The following is a 24,959-nucleotide window of genomic DNA, read 5'->3' on the forward strand; positions in this document are numbered from 1 at the left end:
ATGATCGGGAAGGGGCTAGGATGATGGGGAGAGTTGGCCACAACCCCATTACTTTCAGAGGTGCTAAAAGTATTGAGCTTTCTACAGAGCCAGTTCAGTATCACGGAACTGTTGCTAGGTCCTGAGGCTCCTGCGGCCACATAATACCCTGTGGTACAGGGCCAATGAAGGAAGTCACTGCTCCTAAACTGCATTCGCGCGCTCTCCAGTGCCTTCCAGATATCGACCCTCCACAGCGTTCCTTTCGTTGTACATCTCACGTATTGAGTAACAATGCCGGATACTTTCTTCAAATAAGTTTATTTGGGTATCAAAATAATCTTCTTTTCATCTGGTGTTAGAGTAACGTTTCCCAGATTTATCAACCAACCAATTACCACCGGAATTCATAGCTTCTCCTCTCCCAGGTCTGGGGCGTGGTGTAATTATGGGCCGGTTCCAGGAGCTAGCAAGTTTAGTAGAGCGAGAGCTGACGTAAGTCAACAAAGGTCACGTGAGACAAACTAGTTGCGTCAATTGGCCGGGCTTGGCTGGTTGGGAGGGAGGAGGCATCCCGGGGAGTTGGGTTTCCCTGTGTGACACAATTACAACTTTGTGCTAGTGCTAGCGAAGTTTGTGATTTTACAAAATCCTCCCACTAGTGCAAGCTTCCGCCTTTTCTGGTGTTTCCGCCTATCCCAAGATGTGATTTTGTAACCGAGGCTCGTAGCTCCTACCTGCATCCGCTGCTTTCGCCATCACCTTGGTGTTTCCTTCGCCGCCATCCGCGGAGGGGAAGGTAGTAGTGTTCAAGTTAGTGTGCCAGTGTTACGCGGCAAGGTGGTCTTTTAAGCTCTGGATTGAGGTTTGGTGATTTTTGGACTTAGAGTTGTAACATTGTTGCTTTTCCATGAAATCCTGCGGAGTGACTGTTGCTACTACCGCGTCTTTCGGTGATGAAGGAAAGAAAATGGCGGCGGGAAAAGCGAGTGGCGAGAGCAAGGAGGGGTCCTTAAGCTTGACAGCCGAAGAGGAGGAGGTGCTCGGAGGATTGGACAGGTACGCACCACCATCACATTCTTACCCAGCTCTAGAGACGCTAGTACCTCCTTGTTCCGCTGGCAGTAGGGAGGTGATCTCTGAGTTTTAGCAACGCCACTTATATGGACTTTGAACTACAGACGGGAAAGGTCAGTGGCTTTTGCAAAACGTTAACAAGCCTCACGTATCTGTTTCCACAGCTGTCTATTTGGCTTCGTGAAGCTTCACGAAGATGGCGCCAGGACGAAGGCCCTTTTGGACAAGGTAAGGCAATCTCGCGCGGAATGACACTGCCATGTCTCCCTGCTCCTGTTTTGGCTCCTGCGGCCCTTGAGCTTCGTTGTCGCTCACTGGGGCTTCAAAGGAATGTTTTGGTGTTAAGTGACGTCGGAAAGCTAATTCACAGTTGTCGAAACTCTCTCTTGTACCTTCATAAAAGACTGCGATGCTTTTGTGCTGGTCTGAATACTTCTTTTAGGGTATTTTGCTTAGATCATCTCCGAATTTTAAAATGAGAACACTGTGAATATGTTTTCATAATTTCGACTTTTATGCCCTCTATGCTGTTTTTTCTTTTGGCAGTCGACTGGGATGTTTAATTTCAACTGTATGTTTTAGGCTTAATAACATTCCTGTTTTTTATGTAGTTAGCTACAGGTACTTCACAGCAGAAGCATCGGGTGTTTGCCCAGTGCATTAACCTGTGTCTTTCACCAAACCTTATATGATTTCTTTACTTATTTCGGCCCAGCCACCACATAAGTAGTTCTTTCAATAGAATTTTATTATTGTGTTTATTTCCTGTGCTTTGTTTCCTGTGTTTGAGCAAGACCAGGGTTGGATTCCTTGCTGATTAGTATAAAAACTTCTTGTCACTGACATTAAGTAATGGCTGCCCCTGTTGGTCAAAATGGCGGGTAAATAAGGGAAAGAGACCTGAAAGAGGACAGTGCAGATATAAACAGGGAAATAGTAAAGATTGGTGGGTATGTTGCTGGCTCTTAATATTCACCACTAGTATTTTAAACTACTACTCTATTGTCATTAGCAACCTTGTGACCAGTATTGATAAATACAGAATGTGCTTATAAATGCATAGTACAGTTAGTTCTTCTCATGTAAACTATTGTACAAAGCATGTTGTAATCTCACTCTGTGACGTGTACTTTTTTTTATCTAGAGCAAAATCTGCTTGAAATATCTGTAGTCAGTTACTAATCATGAAAGTTAGTCTGCAATAAATGGTGCTTCCCTAGATATTTTTTTTTCCTTCTGAAATCACCATCTGTGAATTGGACATAATTAATGCTGTATTGAAAAGGAATAACTGAATTTTTATTTTTAAGATTACCTTGCTAGAATTCTTATCTGTAGTTTGAATTACACATAATTGTAAGATTTTATTTTTTAATAAGTGGGAGTTGGGGGAGGCAGACATCGACTCCCCCATGTCCCTCTACCAGTATCTGCCAGGCAAGCCCCGGACCAGGCAGTGCTCTGGTAGTCTGGGCAATTGCTCTGTTGCTGGGCAACTGAGTTCTTTTAGTGCCTGAAGTAAGGTAGATCCAGCTCAGCAGGGGGATCTAATTTGCTGAAACCATTTTAGCCTTGGTCTGAGAGATGAGGAGGAAAGGGAGGGGGGAAGGAGTGGAGAAACAGATGATCACTTCCCCTTTGTCCTCTGAATTAGAATCGAACCCAGGACTCCACACACAGGGAAGATACTCTACCACTGAGCCAGCTGTCCATGGCCAATCATAAATATTTTTAACAGTAATCTCACTTTTATGTTTTTTTTTTTTTCTTTTTCTTTCTGAAGCTGGAAACGGGGAGAGACAATCAGACAATCAGACAGACTCCCGCATGCGCCCGACCGGGATCCACCTGGCACGCCCACCAGGGGCGAAGCTCTGCCCACCATGGGGCAATGCTCTGCCCCTCCGGGGTGTAGCTCTGCTGCGACCAGAGCCACTAGCGCCTGGGGCAGAGGCCAAGGAGCCATCTCCAGCGCCCGGGCCATCTTTGCTCCAGTGGAGCCTCGGCTGTGGGAGGGGAAGAGAGAGAGAGAGAGGAAGGAGGGGGTGGGGGTGGAGAAGCAAATGGGCGCTTCTCCTATGTGCCCTGACCAGGAATCGAACCCGGGTCCCCCGCACGCCAGGCCGACACTCTACCGCTGAGCCAACCGGCCAGGGCCTTATGTTTGTTTTGATGGCATACAATGACCAGAAACTACAGTGTAATAAAAAAAATTTTTTTAAATTCAGTACATTTGATGAAACTTAAAATACTCTGTCATGCTGTAGGTAACAATTGTTCCATTAAAACTATCACTAGAAAAACAGCAACTAATGGCCCTGTTCAAATACTTTAGTTGGTTAGACCATTTTCCTCATGTGCCAAAGTTGATGGCTAAGTTGTGAGTTCGATTGCAGGTCAACTCACATACAGGAAGCAACCAATGAATGAATAAATGAATGGAACATGCTTCTCTCTCTCTACCTTTCTCTTCTTTCCCCCCTCCTCTTTCTCTTTAAATCAATTATAAAGAATCAGCCACAGAATACATAAGTGAATGTGATAACAAATGTTTCTAAATAAATAAAAAATAATGACTAGCTCAGGTATACTTAAAGCAATGGTGATTGTTGTCTCAAGGAAAAATCTTTTTTGTATTTTTCTGAAGTGAGAAGCAGGGAGGCAGACAGACTCCTGCATGTGACCGACCCGGATCCACTGAGCATGCCCACCAGGGGATGATGCTCTACCCATTATTTCTTCAGTGAGCACCTGGGCCAACTTTGCTCCAGTGGAGCCTTGGCTGCGGGAAGGGAAGAGAGAGATAGAGAAAGGAGAGGGGAAGGGTAGAGACGCAGATGGGTGCTTCTCCTGTGTGCACTGGCTGGGAATCAAACCCGGGAATTCCACATGCCGGGCTGAAGCTCTACTGCTGAGCTAGCTGGGCAGGGCCTGATTGCTTTTTTTAATGTGCCTTGACTTTGGGTTCAAGCCAGCAGTCTTGGGCTTCAAGCCAGTGAGCGACCTTTGGGCTCAAGCCAGTGACCATGGGGCCGTTTGTGTGATACCTCTCTTAAGGTGATAACCCTACACTCAAGCTGGTGAACTTGTGTTCAAGCCAGGTGAGCTGGTGCTCAAGCCAGAGACCTCAGGGTTTTGAACCTGGATCTTTATCCCAGGCCAATGTTCCACCACCTGTTTAGGCGAAACCCTGTGTTTGCATTAAGTTTTTCCCTCAGTTTACTGAGACTAGGATAGGAGGGTTCTTTCCCCCAATGGGTAGTTTCTGTTAGTCTCTAAATAAACATTTTGTTTAATGTAAATGTTATTGTGAACCATTAGAATGGTTATAGTAATACACTTTTTTTTTTTCTGAAGCTAGAAACGAGGAGAGACACTCAGACAGACTCCTGCATGCGCCCACCGGGATCCACCTGGCACGCCTACCAGGGGCGATGCTCTGCCCACCAGGGGGCGATGCTCTGCCGTAACCAGAGCCATTCTAGTGCCTGGGGCAGAGGCCAAGGAGCCATCCCCAGCGCCTGGGCCATCTTTGCTCCAGTGGAGCCTCGGCTGCGGGAGGGGAAGAGAGAGACAGAGAGGAAGGAGAGTGGGAGGGGTGGAGAAGCAGATGGGTGCTTCTCCTGTGTGCCCTGGCTAGGAATCGAACCCGGGACTTCTGCATGCCAGGCCGACACTCTACCACTGAGCCAACCGGCCAGGGCCAGTAATACACTCTTTAAAAAGTAACATAAGGCCCTGGCCGGTTGGCTCAGTGGTAGAGTGTGGACTTGGCATGTGAATGTCCTGGGTTTGATTCTAGGTTAGGGCACACAGTAAAAGTGACCATCTACTTCTCCTCCCCCTACTTTTCTCTGTTCCCCTCCCTCAGACATTGCTTGGTTGATTCAAGTGTGTCAGCCCAGTTGGTGTGGATGACTCCTCAGAGTCACTTCCTCAGGTGCTAATAATAGCTTGGTTGTGAGCATGGCCTCATATGGGCAGAGCATCTGCCTCAGATGGGGGTTGATGGTGGACCCTGGTCAGGGCGCATGGAGGGAATCTATCTCCCCTCCTCTCACTGAAGAAAAAAATGTAATATAAGAATTTTATGAGAGTGCTTTATGATATACAGTGTTGGAAGTTTTAGATTAAATACAAATTTGTAATGTAGTATATTATTTTCAGTGAAACTTTAAAAAAAAGCTATGAAAAGATAAAGATAACTCTGGCCTAATAGCTCAATGGGTTAGGTACACTGGTTCGGCAATCTGCAGCTCATGAACCAGATGCGGCTCTTTGACCCCTTGAGTGTGGCTCTTCCACAAAATACCATGTGCGGGCACGCAGGTATGCGTGGGAGTGTCCTAATTAAGTTAATAACAATAAACTTACCTATATAGTTTAAGTTTAAAAAATTTGGCTTTCAAAAGAAATTTCAGTCATTGTACTCTTCTTTTTTTTTTTGTATTTTTCTGAAGCTGGAAACGGGAGAGACAGTCAGACAGACTCCCGCATGCGCCCAACCAGGATCCACCCGGTACGCCCACCAGGGGCGATGCTCTGCCCACCAGGGGGTGATGCTCTGCCCCTCTGGGGCGTCGCTCTGCGGCGACCAGAGCCACTCTAGTGCCTGGGGCAGAGGCCAAGGAGCCATCCCCAGCGCCCGGGCCATCTTTGCTCCAATGGAGCCTCGGCTGCGGGAGGGGAAGAGAGAGACAGAGAGGAAGGAGAGGGGGGGTGGAGAAGCAAATGGGCGCTTCTCCTATGTGCCCTGGCTGGGAATTGAACCCGGGTCCCCCACACGCCAGGCCGATGCTCTACCGCTGAGCCAACCGGCCAGGGCCATTTGTACTCTTGGTATTTGGCTCTGCTGTCCAGTGGGTTAGGGTGTTGTCTGATATGCAGAAGGTTGCAGGTTCAATCACTGGTCAGGGCACGTACAGAAACAGGTCAGTGTTTCTGTCTCTCCCTTCCTTCTTCTCTCTCTAAATAAGTAAATAAAAATTTTTTATAAAGGTAATGGGATGCATGACCTGTGGTGGCACAGTGGATAAAAGTGTGGACCTAAAACACTGAGGTCACCGGTTCTCAAAACCCTGGGCTTGCCTGGTTAAGGCACAAATAGAAGTTGATGCTTACTGCACCTCCCCCCCTTCTCTCTTTCTTTCTCTCTCCTCTCTAAAATGAAAAAAGTGGGGGGAGGGTAATTTAATACGAGTTTTGAACCATCATATGATCTTAAGTAGGTTGCAGTTACACCAATGCCATTGTTTGCTCCTACAGTAATATATGTAGGTTGTAACTTATATTTAAGTTACAGTGTAGTTTAAGCAATTAGCCAAACCTTTTACAGAAATTACCAATAATGACTTTTGTTGCAATTTGAAAAGTGTTTTGGGCCCTGGCCAGTTGGCTCACTGTTGGAGCATGGGCCCAGCGTGTGGAAATCTTAGGTTCGATTCCTGACCAGGGCACACAGGAGAAGCACCCATCTGCTTCTCTGCCTCTCCCCCTCTCACTTCTCTCTCTCTCTCTCTTTTTCTTTCTCTTTCTCTTTCTTTCTTCCATCCTGTTGCCGCTATGGCTCAATTGGTATGAGTTGACCCCAGGCGCTGAGGATTGCTCCATGGCCTCTGCATCAGGTGCTAAAAAATAGCTCCCATTGCAATGGACCAAGAGCCCCAGATGGGTAGAGCATTGCCCTCTGGTGGGCTTGCTGGGTGGATCCTGGTTGGGGCACATGCAGGAGTCTGTCTCCTCCTCACATAAAGAGAGAGAGAGAGAGAAGGGAAGGAAGGGAAGGAAGTAGTGTTTTGGGTTAATTTTGTTTATGTTAAGGTAAACAGAGTTGAAATAGAGGGTCATTGTTATAACATTTCTTTAATGTTAGAACCAGGGAATGTAATCTATCTCAAAGACTGTTGACAAATTGCCCATTGCTACTGTTGTTTATTTGTAAATAACTTTATCAAGTTCTAGTCTGATCTAAATAATTTTTTATTGAAACTTTTGTAATTTTAATCAGCAAGTCAGTTAATTGGGAAATCATGTTTAGAGTTCAACAATGTATGTGCTTTTTGTGTTGGGATAGTTTTAGAATAGTTGGTCTTCAAAAGTTTTTGTATAATGGAAGTAGTTTATATTAAAGAATGCATTTTTCAGCCCTGGCCAGTTGGCTCAGTGGTAGAGCGTTGACCTGGCGTTCAGGAGTCCTGGATTCGATTCCTGGCCAGGGCACACAGGAGAAGCGCCCGTCTGCTTCTCCACCCCTCCCCTTCTCCTTTCTCTCTTTCTCTTTCTCTCCTCCATTGGAGCAGAGATGGCCTGGTCGCTGGGGATGGCTCTGTGGCCTCTGCCTCAGGTACTGGAATGGCTCTGGGTGCAACAGAGCAACGCCTCAGATGGGCAGAGCATCGCCCCCTGGTGGGCATGCCCAGTGGATCCTGGTCAGGCGCATGTGGGAGTCTGTCTCACTGCCTCCTCGTTTCCAACTTCAGAAAAATGCAAAAAAATAAATAAATAAATAAAAAGAGAATGCATTTTCCTAAATATGATTTGCTTGTATGGAGAAAACAGTCTCAGTGGTTTTTATGCTATAATATTTCAAAGATTTTTTTAAACATAATTTTGCATTTTTATATTCTGCTTGTTGATATTTAAACATAAATTCATTTTTGGATACGAAGGTAGTTTGAGTTCAAGGGACTGAAATAGTGTCTGTCATATTTGGTTATTTTTAAATTAAGCCTTTAATTGATGCATTAAAAGGGTATTTTCTTCTTTGGAAAGTTGAATTCTAAACAATATAGTTTAATTTTTTAAATGATTGGTAAGAGAAAAAGTGAGAGAAGCATTCATTGTTCTACTTAGTTGTCGTAAGGCCAGAGGCCAACCACATTCACATTGGATTTGGGTAGAAGGTAAAGGAACTGTGGAGCCCAGAGGATGGTGGGCCATTACATTTATTTTTGCAATGGCAGGCAACTAAGCAGGCAGGGAAAAACTACTTCCCTCTCTGTCTCAGAATTTACAAGAAAAGGCAAGCAAGCCTAACAGACTTGTTATCCCAACATTCCACCGCTTTAGGGTTGCTCTCCTCACAATCTACACGACAGGTGTCCTCCTGATGGTCCCTGTGCGAGGAGTGAGGTACCTAACCTAAACAGACTACAGCAAGAACACAAGTTACACAATTACAGTAATTACAAAGGTGCCCTTCACACTGTTTCCCTGAGCACTCTGCCCAAAGCGCTTATTGAAAGCCCTTTTCTAGCCCCTGACCAGACCGTAGGTGGGAGGGCCTGTATAGTCAGTCCAGGGTTGGGTCTATGGAAACTGTAAAATGTCCTTGGTGTATCTCTGCAACTGTCTGAGAGCAGCTTCCCCGTGCAGGAGGGCCTCCACTGGAGCTGGGCCTCCTATCCCCATCGGGGTCTCTCATTCTGTCCAAAAGCAGCCAGTGCCGCTTTGGGAGCCGGTGCCCACCTCTGGTTGCGGTCCAAGAGTCCATTACACTGCTCAATGATCAGTCCACCATAGACAGCCCAGCTGTCTGTGCAAATCACCAAGGTAAAGGTCCATTACCAGCAACTAGGCATACAGCTCTTTATTAATGGACCTCAGCACGCTGTCCATTGCCACCAGCCCCGTCCAAATCCCTTACAGGTCCAAGCTCACAGGGCCTGGTGGAGTCAAACACTTTCAAGGCCTATTCCACCTTGACAGTTCTCTTATCTGTTGCTGCTGCCACTGCAAAAAAAAAGGGACCTGTTATCTTCTAATGCCAACAGCAGCTGCACATTAGAAGGTGATCAGTGGATTGTCAATTTCAAATGGGACCTCAGGCCTCCCTGCCCAACCCCCTGAGAGGTTAGGTGGCCTCTCAGACTTTCCCCTAGTCAAACAGGAGCAGTGGGTCTTGGGGAAGATCCTCCTCTCCCACAACTGTCTCCAACAAGTAATCCTGCAACTGTGCCACATGCACACCAGTCCTTTTATTGGTAGCTGCTGGGGTCTTTCATCTTAGCGGCTGGAACCTCTGTTCCAGCTCAAGCTGCCACCAAAGCTCCAAAATAACTTTATTAGATCTGACATCCAATTTCTCCCTATCAGCCCCAGCCACAATCAAATCTACCCACATCTGTGTTCAGGTAACCTTTATAGGCCTATTTTCCTTGTTAGTCGGGGGGCGGGGTGGGATGTGGCAAGCATGGGCAACAGCCTTCACTGCTTTATGAGCCTGTGCTGCCTCCAGATCCCCCAATCTGCTATCATCTGCGTAACCCTGTTGATGAACTGCCCCATGTAGAGGCCCAAACTAGCCACCAGTGACCCAAAAGGGGCTGATCGGGCTGCTGCAGAGGATAAGATCCCTCATCCCAGCCGTAAACGCTTCTTGTCTGGTTGAAAACAACATTCTTCATATCTAGTTCCCGAAGGACCTTTACTAACTCACTGGAGAACTGCCACTGACTCACTGCCCCCAGCAATTCTCCAGCATTCTGCCAGACTGTACAAATGGAGGTCATCACTCATTCTTTTTTTTCTTTTTTTTTGTATTTTTCTGAAGCTGGAAACGGGGAGAGACAGTCAGACTCACGCATGTGCCCGACCGGGATCCACCCGGCACGCCCACCAGGGGGCAATGCTCTGCCCACCAGGGGGCGATGCTCTGCCCCTCCGGGGCGACGCTCTGTCGTGACCAGAGCCACTCTAGCGCCTGGAGCAGAGGCCAAGGAGCCGTCCCCAGCGCCCGGGCCATCTTTGCTCCAATGGAGCCTCGGCTGCGGGAGGGGAAGAGAGAGACAGAGAGGAAGGGGGGGGTGGTGGAGAAGCAAATGGGCGCTTCTCCTATGTGCCCTGGCCGGGAATCGAACCCAGGTCCCCCGCACGCCAGGCCGACGCTCTACCACTGAGCCAACTGGCCAGGGCCTCATCACTCATTCTAATAGGGTGTGGTTTCCTGGGTTGCCCTGGCAGTACTGAAGACACTGCCTCAAGGAGGAGTGTGTAGTGATGGCAGCCAATTTCTCCACCTGTGATCTGGACAGCATGATGCCATCCACCCCCACATCCCACAACTTCAGCAACCACACTGCCAGGGGCTTGGTAGAGTTCTGCCTAAATTGTGCCCCAGCTCCATCTAAGGACAGAAACAGAATACCTCATCTGCTGCGGAAGGGTTGTGCTTGTCCCTCACGAACTCTTGGCTGCTGAGATTTTACCTTGTCAGCAACCACTGGGCAGGCTCTGGGTCTGCAGACAGCAGCTTCAGTCCCAGCCTCCTCCTCAGAAGTGTCGGAAACATCTGCTCCCAGCAGCTCAGAGCCATTCTGCTTGCTCAAACGCAGCTCTGTCCTTTGCGTCTGCTTCAGCTTCTGCGGCCAGCTCTCGGCCTGAAGCTGAGATTCAAGCTCTTGCACCTGCAGTTGTTTCTCCACCAACTGTCAATGCCAACGTTCCACTTTCAGGGAAAACCGGAGCTCACAAACCTGTAACTCCTCTGAGGTCGAGATCGCTCCCATTCCAGGTGCCGTTGGTCCTCAGCCTCCATCTCATACTGCAGCTCTAGAAAGTGCTCAGCCTCCTTCTCCAACACTTGGTCCAGTTCAAGCCACCACTGGTTCTTAGCCTGAAGTCTGACCTGCAGCTCTTTCTCGAGGGATCGTTCCAGCACATACCACTGTTGCTGCTCGGTCTGCAGGCCATCCTGGAGCTTTCAACCTCAGCCAGCTTCTTGTACAGAACTCCTGGTTTCCTCTTGCAGGGTTGCAAGAAACACGCAGCTACAGCCTCGGCCCCCAAAATGAGTTATGTGGTGAACCACATGCTGGAGAGCAATGACCACTTCTTTTTTTTTTTTTTTTGTACTTTTTTTTTTTTTTTTGTATTTTTATGAAGCTGGAAACGGGGAGAGACAGTCAGACAGACTCCCGCATGCGCCCGACCGGGATCCACCCGGCACGCCCACCAGGGGCGAAGCTCTGCCCACCAGGGGGTGATGCTCTGCCCCTCTGGGGCGTCGCTCTGTTGTGACCAGAGCCACTCTAGCGCCTGGGGCAGAGGCCAAGGAGCCATCCCCAGCACCCAGGCCATCTTTGCTCCAATGGAGCCTTGGCTGCGGGAGGGGAAGAGAGAGACAGAGAGGAAGGAGGGGTGGGGGTGGAGAAGCAAATGGGCGCTTCTCCTATGTGCCCTGGCCGGGAATCGAACCCGGGTCCCCCGCACGCCAGGCCGACACTCTACCGCTGAGCCAACTGGCCAGGGCCAATGACCACTTCTTTACCCTACACCTCAAGGGTGTTGGTGACTCCATACCAATCTGATTTGAAATCTGTTGGCTGCACCAGATGTAAGTTTGGCAGCCATGGCCATGCAGGTTAACACTGCATTTTGTCAGATAGTAAAGGAACTGTGGAGCTGGAGGATTGTGGTTTACTCTGTTTGTTAGAGTCTCACAACACTGGATGGGTAAGCAGGCAGGGAAAAACTTCTTACCTCTCTCTCTTAGCACTCACAAGCAAAATAGGCCAGGGGTAAAAGAAACCCTTCTTTGTCAAACAGCAGGAACAAATGGCCCCTCCCAATAAAGGCAGGTTACCTGCAATTTACAATCTGCAGCCCTGAGGGCAAGGACCAGTCAAAGTACAAGGTGAGCAAGCTAACACTTATTTGCTTAACAGTTGTGCATTCACTGATCACTTTCTCTTTGTGAGGTGACTGGTGATCATATCTGCATCCTTGGTCTTTCAGAATGACAGAGAGATGGGTGGTGGGAGGGAGAGAGAAAGAGAAAATAGATTTATTCCACTTATTTATGCACTTATTGGTTGCTTCTTGTCTGTGGCCTGCCCAGGGTTTAAACCTGCAATCTTGGCATAATACAATAAACCACTTTTTATTATATTTTAAGATTCTATTTATTGATTTCACTGAAAAGAGGACGGATTGGGAGTGATCTGTATCAACTCATAGTTGCTTCACTTTAGTTGTTCATTGGTTCCTTGTAGTATGTGCCTTCAGCGGGCAAGCCCAGGATTTCTAACTGGTGACCTCAGTGTTCCACGTCAATACTCAAGCTACTTGCACTGCCACGGGCCAGGCTAGTAATTATTTTTTTCATCTTTATATAATCAAATAAAATGACTAGGAAAAATTGAATATTGTTACTTAATTATGGCACTGAACTAAAACTATTTTACCAGATAGGAAACTGTAGTATTTGGCCTTTATGCTGTCACATACACAGCCAGTGAGCAGAGACAGAGTGAATCTCTTTTTTTTTTTTCTTTTTTTTTCTTTTTTTTGTGGTGAGGGGGTGATAGAGAGGGGAGGGGGACCGACAGGAAGGGGGAGCGATGAGAAACATCAACTCAGAGTTGTAGCACCTCAGTTGTTCATTGATTGCTTCTTTTAGGTGACTTGACCCGGGAGCTCCAGCTGAGCCAGTGACCTTGGTCTTAAGCCAGTGATCATGGAGTCATGTCTGATCCCATGTTCAAGCAAGCTACCTTGTGCTGAAGCTGGTGAGCCCGCTCTCAAGCTGGCGACTTCAGGGTTTCAAACCTGGGTCTTCAGCATCCCAGACTGATGCTCTGTTCACTATGACACTGCCTGGTCAGGCAGTTAATCTTTAAGGGCAGTTTATTCAGATGGCCAATGACCAGAGAAAATAGATGGCAGGTTTTTTCCTTAAGGAAGACTGTCTTAACATTGTGTGCCCCAGCCGAGGATAAGACACTCAGACTAGTTAATTGCTGAAGAAAGAAGAATTTATTAGTAGCCGGCAGAGCATGTGACTCTAAAGCACCAAAACATGAGCTCCCCGGATTATATTTTTTACAGGTTATATACCTTTACAGAATCTAAGCAATGGGCATGTGATTCCTTTGTTTAAGGTTTCCAGGACTCAAGGGGAGTGTTGGTGGGGTCAGCAAAGGGAAAAGGGTTTCCAGATTACTGGTCATAGCTTCATAAAGATTCAGCTTTTCTTGGTTTGTATTGCAGTTGGCTCTAAGCAACCATTTAGAGCAGTGGTCCCCAAACCCCGGACCGCGGATCGGTACCGGTCTGTGGGCCATTTGGTACCGGTCTGCAGAGAAAGAATAAATAACTTACTTTATTTCCATTTTATTTATATTTAAGTCTGAACGATGCTTAATTTTTAAAAAATGACCAGATTTTCTCTGTTACATCCGTCTAAGACTCACTCTTGACACTTGTCTCGGTCACTTGATACATTTATCCATCCCACTCTAAAGGCTGGTCCAACAAGAGATAGAAAAACACCCTCCTAATTATGGCAGGCCATTCACAATCTACCATCTGCTACCCCGAGGGCAAGCACCTGCAGCCTTACATAGACTATACACACGTTGTACTGCCCCGTGCTCGTGCACCAAACAAGCAAAGGCTAACACACTTGTTTGCCCAACAGCGTTAAATCCTAGTTCATACCATGGTTGCTGGCTTGAGCCCAAAGGTTCCTGGATTGAGCAAGGGGGTCACTAACTCAGCTATATCCTTCCTCTACCCCAGTCAAGGCACATATAAGAAAGCAATGGCCTAACCAGGTGGTGGCGTAGTGGATAGAGTCAGACTGGGATGCTGAGGACCCAGGTTCGAGACCCAAGGTCACCAGCTTGAGCGCAGGCTCATCTGGTTTGAGCAAAAGCTCACCAGCTTGGACTCAAGGTCACTGGCTCGAGCAAGGGGTTACTCAGTCTGCTGAAGGTCTGCGGTCAAAGCACATATGAGAAAGCAATCAATGAACAACTAAGGTGTCGCAATGAGCAACGAAAAACTAATGATTGATGCTTCTCATCTCTCTGTTCCTGTCTGTCTGTCCCTGTCTATCCCTCTCTCTGACTCTCTTTCTCTCTGTCTCTGTAAAAAAAAAAAAAAAAAGAAAGCAATGAACAACTAAAGTGCCACAACCAGTTGATGCTTCTTATCTCTCTCCTTTCCTGTCTGACCCTGTGTATCTCTATCTCTTAAAAAACAATAAACAAAAAAAATCAATGAAAAACTAAAATGAAGTAACTATAAATTGATACTTATCTCTCTCAAATCAGTAAATAAAATCCAAAGAAAAAAGTCATTATTACCCTTACTTGTAATGCACAATGTCTGTTCTATTCTGACTGTAGCATTTGTCTGATTCTTCCCCTAGTAAATCAAAATTGATATCTCTTGCACTAACTAGGTACCTTGGTTAGAATGTAGGCTTGACTGACCTGTGGTGGTGCAGTGGATAAAGCGTCGACCTGGAAATGGTGAGGCCACCAGTTCGAAACCCTGGGCTTGCCTGGTCAAGGCACATATGGGAGTTGATGCTTCCAGGTCCTCCCCCCTGTCTCTCTCTCCTCTCTCTCACCCTCTCTCTCCTCTCTAAAATGAATAAATAAAATAAAATTTTTTTTAAATTTTCAAAAAAAAAAGAATGTAGGCTTGATATGCTAAGGTTACAGGTTTTCTCCCCATTAAGGACATAGACAAGAATCAAACAATGAGTGCAAAAATAAGTGAAAGAACGAATGCATGTTTCTCACGCTGTCTCAAATGTCTAAAACCAGTAAATTAAAAAGGGGGGAGCTATGTAATAAAATGCAGCCTTACATAGACTATACACACGTTGTACTGCCTGACACATTATGGGAGGACCACAAGGCAGGCCTGATGATAAGCTGAGTGACCAAGAGGAACCACACAGGATGGTTTGACCATAAATTCCTTACTGAGCAGGTCATAGCAGTTATATCATAGGGATACATATACTGCTCACAAAATTTAGAAGGTTATTTCAAAATGAATAAGAACATATAAAATATCCCCAGACTGGGATCCACCTGGCATACCCACCAGGGGCGATGTTCTACCCCTCTGGTGCCTCGCTCTGTTACATCCAGAGCCATTCTAGCACCCGAGGCAGAGGCCACAAGCCATCCCCAGTGCCCGGGCCATCTTTTCTCCAATGGAGCCTCGGCTGTGGGAGGGGAAGAGAGAGACAGAGAGGAAGGAGAAGGGGAGGGGTGGAGAAGCAGATGGGCGCGTCTACTGTGTGCCCTGGCCAGAAATCGAACCCGGGATTCCTGCATGCCAGGCCAACGCTCTACCGCTGAGTCAACCGGCCAGGGCCAAGACTCATTCTTGACGCTTGTCTCAGTCACGTGATACATTTATCCGTCCCACCCTAAAGGCCGGTCTGTGAAAATATTTTCTGACATTAAACCGGTCTGTGGCCCCCAAAAAGTTGCGGACCACTGATTTAGAGCACTATGGTATGTAGTTAATTTATAACTGGCTGACTCTGTTATCCCTGCTTGCTCCTTTTTATGTGAAGTAAGAAGGTGGGTAGGTTAGAGATTTGGAATTCCAAAGTCAGTTTTCTGGAGTGAGGGTTCAGGGAGGAAGGTTTCTTACTCCTAAGCCTCCTAAATACAGGATTCCTTGGGGCAGTTCCATTGGGGTATTTCACAGACACTGCCTTAATAGATTGCAGTTCTGATAAATGGTTAACTGCTTATGGCTTTAGTCCTCCCAAGAAGAACATGCAAACAAATGGTTAATTGCTTGCAGGCTTCTGGAAGCAAGAACCATAGGGGTTAATCCCTAAACCCATCAGTTAAGACTTAAAACTTAACATGCTAAACAGTAAACAACATTAACAACAATGACTAAAAATGAAAATTTAAACTCAAGAGTTCCAGCTTTGGCCATTTGGCTTAGTGATCGAGTGTCTGCCTGGCTTGTGGATGTCTAGGGTTTGATGCCTGGTCAGGACACAAAGGAAAAGTAACCATCTGTTTTTCTACCCCTCCCCTTCACTCTCCCCCTCTTTCTTCAACGTAATGGCTTGATTGATTACAGTCAGTTAGTCCCAGGCATTAAGGATGGCTTCCTGGCCTCTGCCTCAGGCAGACAGCCCAGGTGGGCAGAGGTGGCTTGCTGGGTGGATCCTGGTTGGGTGTGTGCAGGAGTTTGTCCCTCTGCCTCGCCTACACTCACTTAATATAAATAAATAAATAAATAAATACTCAAGAGTTTCCCTGATTTAGGTGATGTAATTGAATTATAAGCTGTATTATTTGGTTTTTCAAAAATGTCCAGGCCCTTGCTTAGTGTCTAGAGCAGGGGTCAGGAAACTTTTTGGCTGAGAGAGCCATGAACGCCACATATTTTAAAATGTAATTCTGTGAGAGCCATAGAATAACCCATGTATGTTACACATTATCCAATAAAAATCTGGTGTTGTCCCGGAGGACAGCTGTGATTGGCTGCACGAATGTGAGTGGTAGGAAATGAATGGATTGTAATACATGAGAATGTTTTATATTTTTAACATTATTATTATTATTTTTTATTAAAGATCTGTCTGTGAGCCAGATGCAGCCATCAAAAGAGCTACATCTGGCTCGTGAGCCATAGGTTCCTGACCCCTGGTTTAGAGCATCAGCTCATGTATGGACATCCCAGGTTGATCCCTGGTCAGGGCACACAAAAGAAGCAACCATCTCCTTCTCTTCCCCTCATTCTGCCTCTTCTTTCTCTTCCTTTCCTACAGCCAGTGGCCTGATTAGTTCCAGGATTAGTTTTAGTGTCCGCCTGGGCACTAAAGATAGCTTGATTGGTCCAAATGAATCATCTTTAGGCATTAAGAAAAAAAAAGATAGCTTTGTTGTGAGCATAAGCCTAAGATGGGCTTGCTGGGTGGATACAGATCAGGGTGGGGTACACTGTCTCACTGTCCCCTCTTCTCACCTAAAAAGAAAAAACAATTTCATTGATTTAAGAGAGCAGATGAGAGAAATGGAAAGGAAAAGAGAAAAGCATCAATGTTCTATTCAGATGTGAACTCATTGGTTGTCTCTCATTTACAGGGTGATTCTTTATCCACTGAGCCACCTGGTTAGGACCAAGCCTCATTCTTTAAAACAGCGGTTGGGAACCTTTTTGGCTGAGAGAGCCATGAACACCACATATTTTAAAATGTAATTCCGTGAGAGCCATACAATGTTTAACACTAAATACAAGTAAATGTGTGCATTTTATGTAAGTCCATCACTTTTAAAGTATAGTAAGTCTCTGAATTCTTTTTAATAATGTGGTTATGCTGTTGGCTAACAAATGATGAATAGAGTACTTCTTACCATTAATGAGACTTCGGGTGCTGCATGGTTTTGCTGATGGCTTTGTAGTCTGGTTGATGCGTGGTGAGGTTAAGCTTCATGCAGGCGTTGAGACTTCCTTAAATGTGATTGTAGATTGGTTTTGTTTTTTTTTTTCTTCATTTTTCTGAAGCTGGAAACAGGGAGAGACAGTCAGACAGACTCCTGCATGCGCCCGACCGGGATCCACCCAGCACGCCCACCAGGGGGCGATGCTCTGCCCACCAGGGGGCGATGCTCTGCCCATCCTGGGCGTCCCCATGTTGCGACCAGAGCCACTCTAGCGCCTGAGGCAGAGACCACAGAGCCATCCCCAGCGCCCGGGCCATCTTTGCTCCAATGGAGCCTAGGCTGCGGGAGGGGAAGAGAGAGACAGAGAGGAAGGCGTGGTGGAGGGGTGGAGAAGCAAATGGGCGCTTCTCCTGTGTGCCCTGGCTGGGAATCGAACCCGGGTACTCCGCACGCTAGGACGACGCTCTACCGCTGAGCCAACCGGCCAGGGCCTGTAGATTGGTCTTAATGTTCTTTAGATGTGAGAAAGACTGCTCACATGCATACATAGAGCCAAACATTGTCAGTACAGCAATACTCACACGCTGCTGTGTGTGGTATGTGACGGGAATCACGTTCCAAGTTTTGACAATCATCTGGTTAGTGAGTTGAAGTTTTTTCATTTCTCCCCACTTTGCTCACCAACTCTGCTTGCTGTCGTGCAAGTCTTTCCAAATCTTCATTCAGTGACTTAAACTTACCCACATGTCTGAGGCCTTCAGATCAGCAGCTTGTAGCTCAAAATCTCTGACGGAGACACCAGGGATGTAACTCAGGTCGGCACTGTCCACTGCACACTCATGTGGATGGGTGATGAACTTAAAAAGACGAGTGCGCTCACGAAATTCTCCAAAGCGCGCTTTGAATGACTGCAGGAGATTAGATGTGAAGCCCGCTAGCTGCTGAAGATCAAGATGTTGAGCAGGGTCACTTGCTGTGCATGCATCTTTAAATTCCCCCAGTTTTTCAAAGTGTAGTAAACGACCTGTCTCAATGTCAGTGATGAAGAGTTCCAGCTTGTTTTCAAATGCAAGCACTGCTTGTTGAAGGGATAAGACTATATTTCCAACGCCTTGCATTTTCACATTGAGCTGGTTTAGATGTTCAGTCATGTCCACAGATAGTAGAACTTCAGGAGCCACTCAGTGTTAACTAACTCAGGATGCTCGATGTTTTTCATTTCAAGAAAAGTCCGGCTTTTGCTCAGACAAGCCGTGAAATGGCTGAGCTCCTTCCCTCTTGACAACCAATGCACATTGCTGTGCAGACGCAGACCAGGATAATTATTCCCAAATTCATCCAGCAGTGTTTTAACTGGCGATCATTTAAAGCTCAGGCAACAATAAAGTTGACCACCCGAATGACCAGCGACATCACCTCACCAAGCTTCTTGCCACACATCTGAGCACAAAGTGCCTCCTGATGTAGGATGCAGTGAAAACTTAGGATGGGTCTCTCTTCATGTTCACGAAGAAGTGCTACGAATCCTCTGTTTTTCCCTACCATGCACGGAGCTCCATCAGTCCACACCGAAACAAGTTTATCCATTGGTAGATTGTTTTCTTTGGTGAACTCAGTGAAAGACTTGAATAAATCCTCCCCTCTTGTTGTTGGTTTCATAGGCAAGACTTTCCTCACATAGTGTGTCACCGACAGCATACCTTACAATCAGGCTGAACTGGGTGGGATAAATGGCTTATGTCTGTTGTCTCATCCAAAGCGAGAGAAAAGAATGGTGCTGCATTTATGTCCTTCACTGGTGTTGCCTCAATTTGATTTGCCGTCACGATGGTATGATCATGAACAGTTCTTGCCAACAGAGGCATGTCTTTTATTTGTTTGATTATCTTGTTTTTAGTCAAAAAGTCATCAAAAAAGTTCATTAACATCATCAAGCATTAATGTTTTGGCATACTCCTTATCTGTGAATGGCTTTTCGTTTCTCACAATTGCTAAAGCACCAGCAAAGCTAGCTGAATTCCAGTCACCTTGTTGGGTCTAAACACAGAGTTGCTGCTGACTAGCTTGCACTCTGCACAGTAGCTCTTGACATGCTTTCTTCCTGCTGTCCCCCGCTGGATATTTTGATGCAAATGTAGTATGGCGTGTGTCGAAGTGCCGCTTTATATTTGACCGTTTCGTTGATGCAATTTTATCATTGCGTATTAGACACACTGCAGAACCTGCTGTCTCCACAAAGGTGAATTCCTCTGTCCATTCCTGCTGAAAAGTACGATACTCCTCATCTTTTTTTCTTTTAGCCATCTTCTTCGTCAAAGGGTTTCTGCAATTAGCTAGCTGACTACTTGATTAAAAGGAGGGAAGTTTACTTCCTGACCTCACAACGACCTGTGTATATTACGTATTATCCAATAAAAATTTGGTGTTGTCCGGAGGACAGCTGTGATTGGCTCCAGCCACCCGCAACCATGAACATGAGCAGTAGGAAATGAATGGATTGTAATACATGAGAATGTTTTATATTTTTTATGTTATTATTTTTTTATTAAAGATTTGTCTGCGAGCCAGATGCAGCCCTCAAAAGAGCCACATCTGGCTCATGAGCCTTAGGTTCCCGACCTCTGCTTTAAACTGAAATGAAGTTTTATGTTTGGCAAACTATAGAATTAAAGTATATTTTTTCAGTTATAAGAGTATATGGTGTTTCATTTTGCTGTTTGTTTTTGTAATGTTTTGAGCTCTTTGCAACTGATGCTAAATGAACAATACTATATATATATATATTTTATATTTTTCCAAAGTTAGAAGAAGTGGGTGGCAGTCAGACAGAGTCCCACGTGTGCCCGACTGGGATCCACCTGGCATGCCCACCAGGGGCCGATGCTCTGCCCATTTCAGGTGTTGCTCTGTTGCGGCCAGAGCCATTCTAGCACCTGAGGCAGAGGCCATAGAGCCATCCTCAGCGCCGAGGCCGACTTTGCTTCAGTGGAGCCTTGGCTGCGGGAAGAGGAGAGAGAAGGGGGGGGGGGAGAGAGAGAGAGAGAGAGAGAGAGAGAGAGAGAGAGAAAGAAGAGGGGGAGAAGTGGAGAAGCAGGTAAGTTCTTCTGTGTGCCCTGACTGGGAATCGAACCCAGGACTTCCACATGCCAGGCCGATGCTCTACAGCTGAGCCAACTGGCGAGGGCCAACAATATGATATTTTTGAAATGAAGTATCCATATAGCCAGTGTGTGTTAGGAAAACCAAAAGATTGTTTAAGTTGACATATTAAAGCTTGTATATACTTATATATTTATTTGCTGTTAATGGAGTGTATTTAATGATTGGCATATTTTTTTACCTCTGCCTTGAAGCTTCAAATGTTTGCATTATATGCCTGACCAGGCAGTGTTGTAGTGGATCGAGTGTCGGACTGGGATGCAGAGGACTCCAGTTCGAAACTCCAAGGTTGCAGGCTTGAGTGTGGCCTCACCAGCTTGAGCGTGGGGTAGTTGGCTTGAGTGTGGGATCATATACATGACCCCATGGTCACTGGCTTGAGCCCAAGGTTGCTGGCTTGAGCAAGGGGTCAGTTACTCTGCTGGAGCCGCCTGCTGAAGGCATATGTGAGAAAGCAATCAGTGGGCAACTAAGGTGCCACAACAAAGAATTGATGTTTCTTATCTCTCCCTTCTTGTCTCTCTGTCTCTGGCTCTGTCGCTTAAAAAGAAATCACAAATGACTGCCTTATAAATTTAAAGTAAATCAGAGCAATAAAAACAAGTTTGATTCCCGGCCAGGGCACATAGGAGAAGCGCCTTATTTGCTTCTCCACCCCTCCGCCGCACTTTCCTCTCTCTCTCTCTTCCCCTCCCACAGCCAAGGCTCCATTGGAGCAAAAATGGCCCGGGCGCTGGGGATGGCTCTGTGGCCTCTGCCTCAGGCGCTAGAGTGGCTCTGGTTGCAACATGGTGAAGCCCAGGATGGGCAGAGCATCGCCCCCTGGTGGGCAGAGCATTGCCCCATGGTGGGCGTGCCGGGTGGATCCCGGTCGGGCGCATGCGGGAGTCTGTCTGCCTGTCTCTCCCCGTTTCCAGCTTCAGAAAAATGCAAAAAAACAAAAACAAAAAAAAACTTAAGTGTGAAAAGTGAAAGAGTTTTACACAGTCAGTATTAGAGATAACATAAATATATCTATGCCTCTTTGGGGGAAGGAAAAGTAATTTACCCTGTAATGTTCTTTGTTCTTGGCTGAGACCTTCCCTGTAATAAGACAAAATAACAAAAGAAAAAGAGCAGTTGTATGATTTGTATATACCTCCAGTATACATGGGAGAGATGCTCAGGAAAATTAAGTAATTCTTTCAAATGGTGCAAGTCACTACCTTAATTTTCTCTCCAGTTTAAAGAAAAAATAAATAAAAAGGATATTGGGGTTGAGGAGGTCAGTTAAGGTAAGGTTGTTATGCAAATATAAGTTTGGGGCTCTCTATTGATGAGTGTTTCTTGTGCTTCAGAATCATCCTCATCTTCCTGAGACACCTTACCGAAAGAAGTTTTCCCTTTAAGTGTAAAGAATACCTAACAAAACAGCCTGTGCTACTTTTTTTTCTCATAGATTCTGTTGTGTCTACAGGCCTCTCAAAAGTAATTGGCTTAAAATCCTATGTCAAAGAGGTATATTTTGGGGTGGTATAGTCTGCTGCCCATTTACTGTATTGAAATTGTAGTGCCCTAAGTGATGTTAAGAAAACGACAAGGATCCTAGAATATCATTGTAGGAGGGAAGTGTGAAATATTTTAAAATGTTATCTCCTGGCTTTTGGTGGTATAGTGGGTGGTACAGTGTTGAAATGGAATGCCGAGGCTGATGGTTTGAATCCCTGGGCTTGCCTGGTCCAGGCACATGTGACAGTGAACCAATGAACAACAATAGTTAATCACAAATTGATACTCCTTGTTCCTTTTCTCACCTTCCCATCTATAAAATCAATAAATAAAACCTTAAAAAATTAGCATGAAATAAATTATTTCATAATAAATAAGTTATGAAAAAAATAACTTCACTCGAAGGAACCACTGAGCTAAATAAAGCAGTCTGAAAAGAAAAAATTAAAAAACATATTATGTATACTGTGTGTGGGTGTTAGAATTTACATGAAAAAGTTTGTATCTGTGACCCAGCTAGACCTTGGTGCCCTGTTCCTTCAAGTTGTGTGAACTCTAGATGTTAAAAAAAAAAAAATCTCTCCAGGCCCCATTCAGTTACTTCCTCTCTAAGAACAGGTATAATTTCTTCCACCGGATTCTTGAGTGAAAGAACCAGTGTGAAATTATCTAATACAGTGTGTATCACAAAGAAGGTACCCATTAAAGCAATGACAATAATCATGGATTAGTTACTATTCTTTGGTAATGAACCTCATCTTTAAAATGGGGTTTGAGGATATGACTCCTTTGATAAAAAGACTGATCCTTGCTCTGACCAATGGCTCCATTGGTTGGAGCATCTCCCTGAGTACAGAAGTTGCTTGTTTGATTCCTGGCCAGTGCACATAGAGGAACAGCTTGATGTTTCTGTTTCTCTGTTTTCCTCCACTCCCTAAAAATCAATAAAGTAACAAAAAAATGGACTGATTCTAAGGAAATTAGGGATTTCTAGGTTCTGAATCTCTTTTTATACTTTGCTGACTCATTATATGGGACATCATTAAGTGAATTAAAATTTTTTAACAGTGTTAAATGCTAGACTAGGTCCTAATGCTAGACTAGGCCCCCCCCCTTTTTGTTTCTTAAAGTGAGAGAAGGAGAGATAGTGAAAGAGAATCCCGCATGCACCCAGACCAGGATTCACCTGGCAACCTGTCTGGGGCCAATGCTCAAATCAGCCCAGCTGTTTTTAGTGCCTGAGCCTGATTTTCTGACTATCAGGGCTACCCTCAGTGCCCCTATCAATGCTCAAGCCACTGTGGTAGGGGAAGAGGGAGATGGAGAGAAGCAGATGGTCATTTCTCCTGTGTGCCCTGACCAGGAAGCAAACCTGGGACATTCATACCTCGAACAGATGCTTATCCAATGGGTCAACCTGTCAAGGCTAGATTAGATTTTTTTTTCCTGGTTTTTTTTTTTTTTTTACAGAGACAGAGAATCAGAGAGAGGGATAGATAGGGAGAGAAAGACAGGAATGGAGAGATGAGAAGCATCAATCATCAGGTTTTCGTTGCGACACCTTAGTTGTTTACTGAGTGCTTTCTCGTATGTGCCTTGACCGGGGGCTTCAGCAGACCGAGTAAACCCTTGCTCAAGCCAGTGACCTTGGGTCCAAGCTGGTGAGCTTTGCTCAAACCAGATGAGCCCGCGCTCAAGCTGGCGTCCTTGGAGTCTCGAGCCTGGGTTCTCTGCATCTCAGTTCAATGCTTTGTTCTCTGTGCCACAGCCTGGTCAGGCAAGGCTAGATTAGATTTTAAACATTATTAACCACTGGACCTGGCCAGGTAGCTGAGTGGTAGAGCATTGGCCTGGCGTGTGGAAGTCACAGATTCGATTTCTGGCGAGGACACACAGAAGTGCCCATCTGCTTCTCCACCCTTCCCTCTCTCCTTTTCCTCTTCTCTCTCTCTTCCCCTCCACAGCCAAGGCTTCATTGTAGCGGAGTTGGCCCGAGCACTGAGGACAGCTCCATGGCCTCCACCTCAGGCGCTAGAATGGCTCCTGTTACAATGGAGCAACGCCCCAGATGGGCAGAGCATCACCCCCTAGTGGGCGTGCCGGATGGATCCTGGTCAGGGCCATGTGGGAGTCTGTCTGCTTCCCTGCTTCTCACTTCAGAAGAAGACCAAAAAAAAAAAAAAAAGAAAGAAAGAAAGAAAAAAGGACATAAACATAAACATTTATTAACTAGTAATAAAGAAGAGTATTTGAACACATCTCTGTCAGTGCTTTATGAATCTTGTTTCTGCTGGAATCACACTGGCAAATTTTATTCTATTCTGCTCATTTTACAGTGCGCACTCCTTTCATTTCTCTGTAAAATCAATAAATAAGATTTATAAAATACTGTTACGAGCCTGACCAGGTGGTAGCACAGTGGATAGAGCGTCAGCCTGATATGCTCAGGACCCAGATTCTAAACCCCAAGATCACCTTCTTGAGCACAGGCTCACAAGCTTGGGCACTGGGTTGTCGCCTTGCGTGTGGGATCATGATCACTGCCTTGAGCCCAAGGTGTTGACACTCCCCCACCCCTATTAAGGCATGTATGAGAAATAAAGGAAGGAAAATAAAGGTCTTGATTATTCTTATATATTTTAAGTTGGTGGTAGATTGAGAATACAGTATGCCTTTTGTTTGCTTCCTGTATATCTCCAATTTTTTGTTACTCTTTGCCAGTTTTGGCTTACTAAATTCCTATGTCTTTATGTGTCATTTAATTTCTTTGTTTTTGCTATTTTTAATTTGCTAAAGTAAAATTTACATAGCATAAAGTTGATCATTTTAGTAAGTTAAAACTATAATTTACTGCTTTTAGTACATTGAAAATGTTGTGGGATTATGTTACCACTTGATTTGGGACATTTTATCACTTCTTCAAAACCCTGGCCATTATTACCTACTGGTCTCCTCTGTCCTCACATCTGGTAGATCTACTGCATTTTCTGTTGCCAGTTTGGACATTTCATAGAAATAGAACATGGAATATATGGTCTTTGATGTCTAGTTTCTTTCAAATAGTGCAAGGTTTTCAAGATTTATCCCTGTTATGGC

At 45.6% G+C, this 24,959-nt stretch overlaps 1 protein-coding gene across 1 annotated transcript in view; it reads left to right on the forward strand.

The window, feature by feature from the left end:
- The first annotated feature begins 581 nt into the window (after nucleotides 1-581).
- LOC136316767 (lysine-specific demethylase 6A-like) overlaps nucleotides 582-24,959 on the forward strand; it is a 318,159-nt gene continuing 293,781 nt past the window's right edge. The window contains 2 exon segments of the mRNA XM_066248929.1: nucleotides 582-1,038; nucleotides 1,221-1,284. Coding sequence (XP_066105026.1) covers nucleotides 890-1,038; nucleotides 1,221-1,284 — 213 coding nt within the window. The 5' untranslated portion in view covers nucleotides 582-889.

This window comes from Saccopteryx bilineata, chromosome X (assembly GCF_036850765.1).
Source record: "Saccopteryx bilineata isolate mSacBil1 chromosome X, mSacBil1_pri_phased_curated, whole genome shotgun sequence".
Classification (NCBI taxonomy): domain Eukaryota; kingdom Metazoa; phylum Chordata; class Mammalia; order Chiroptera; family Emballonuridae; genus Saccopteryx; species Saccopteryx bilineata.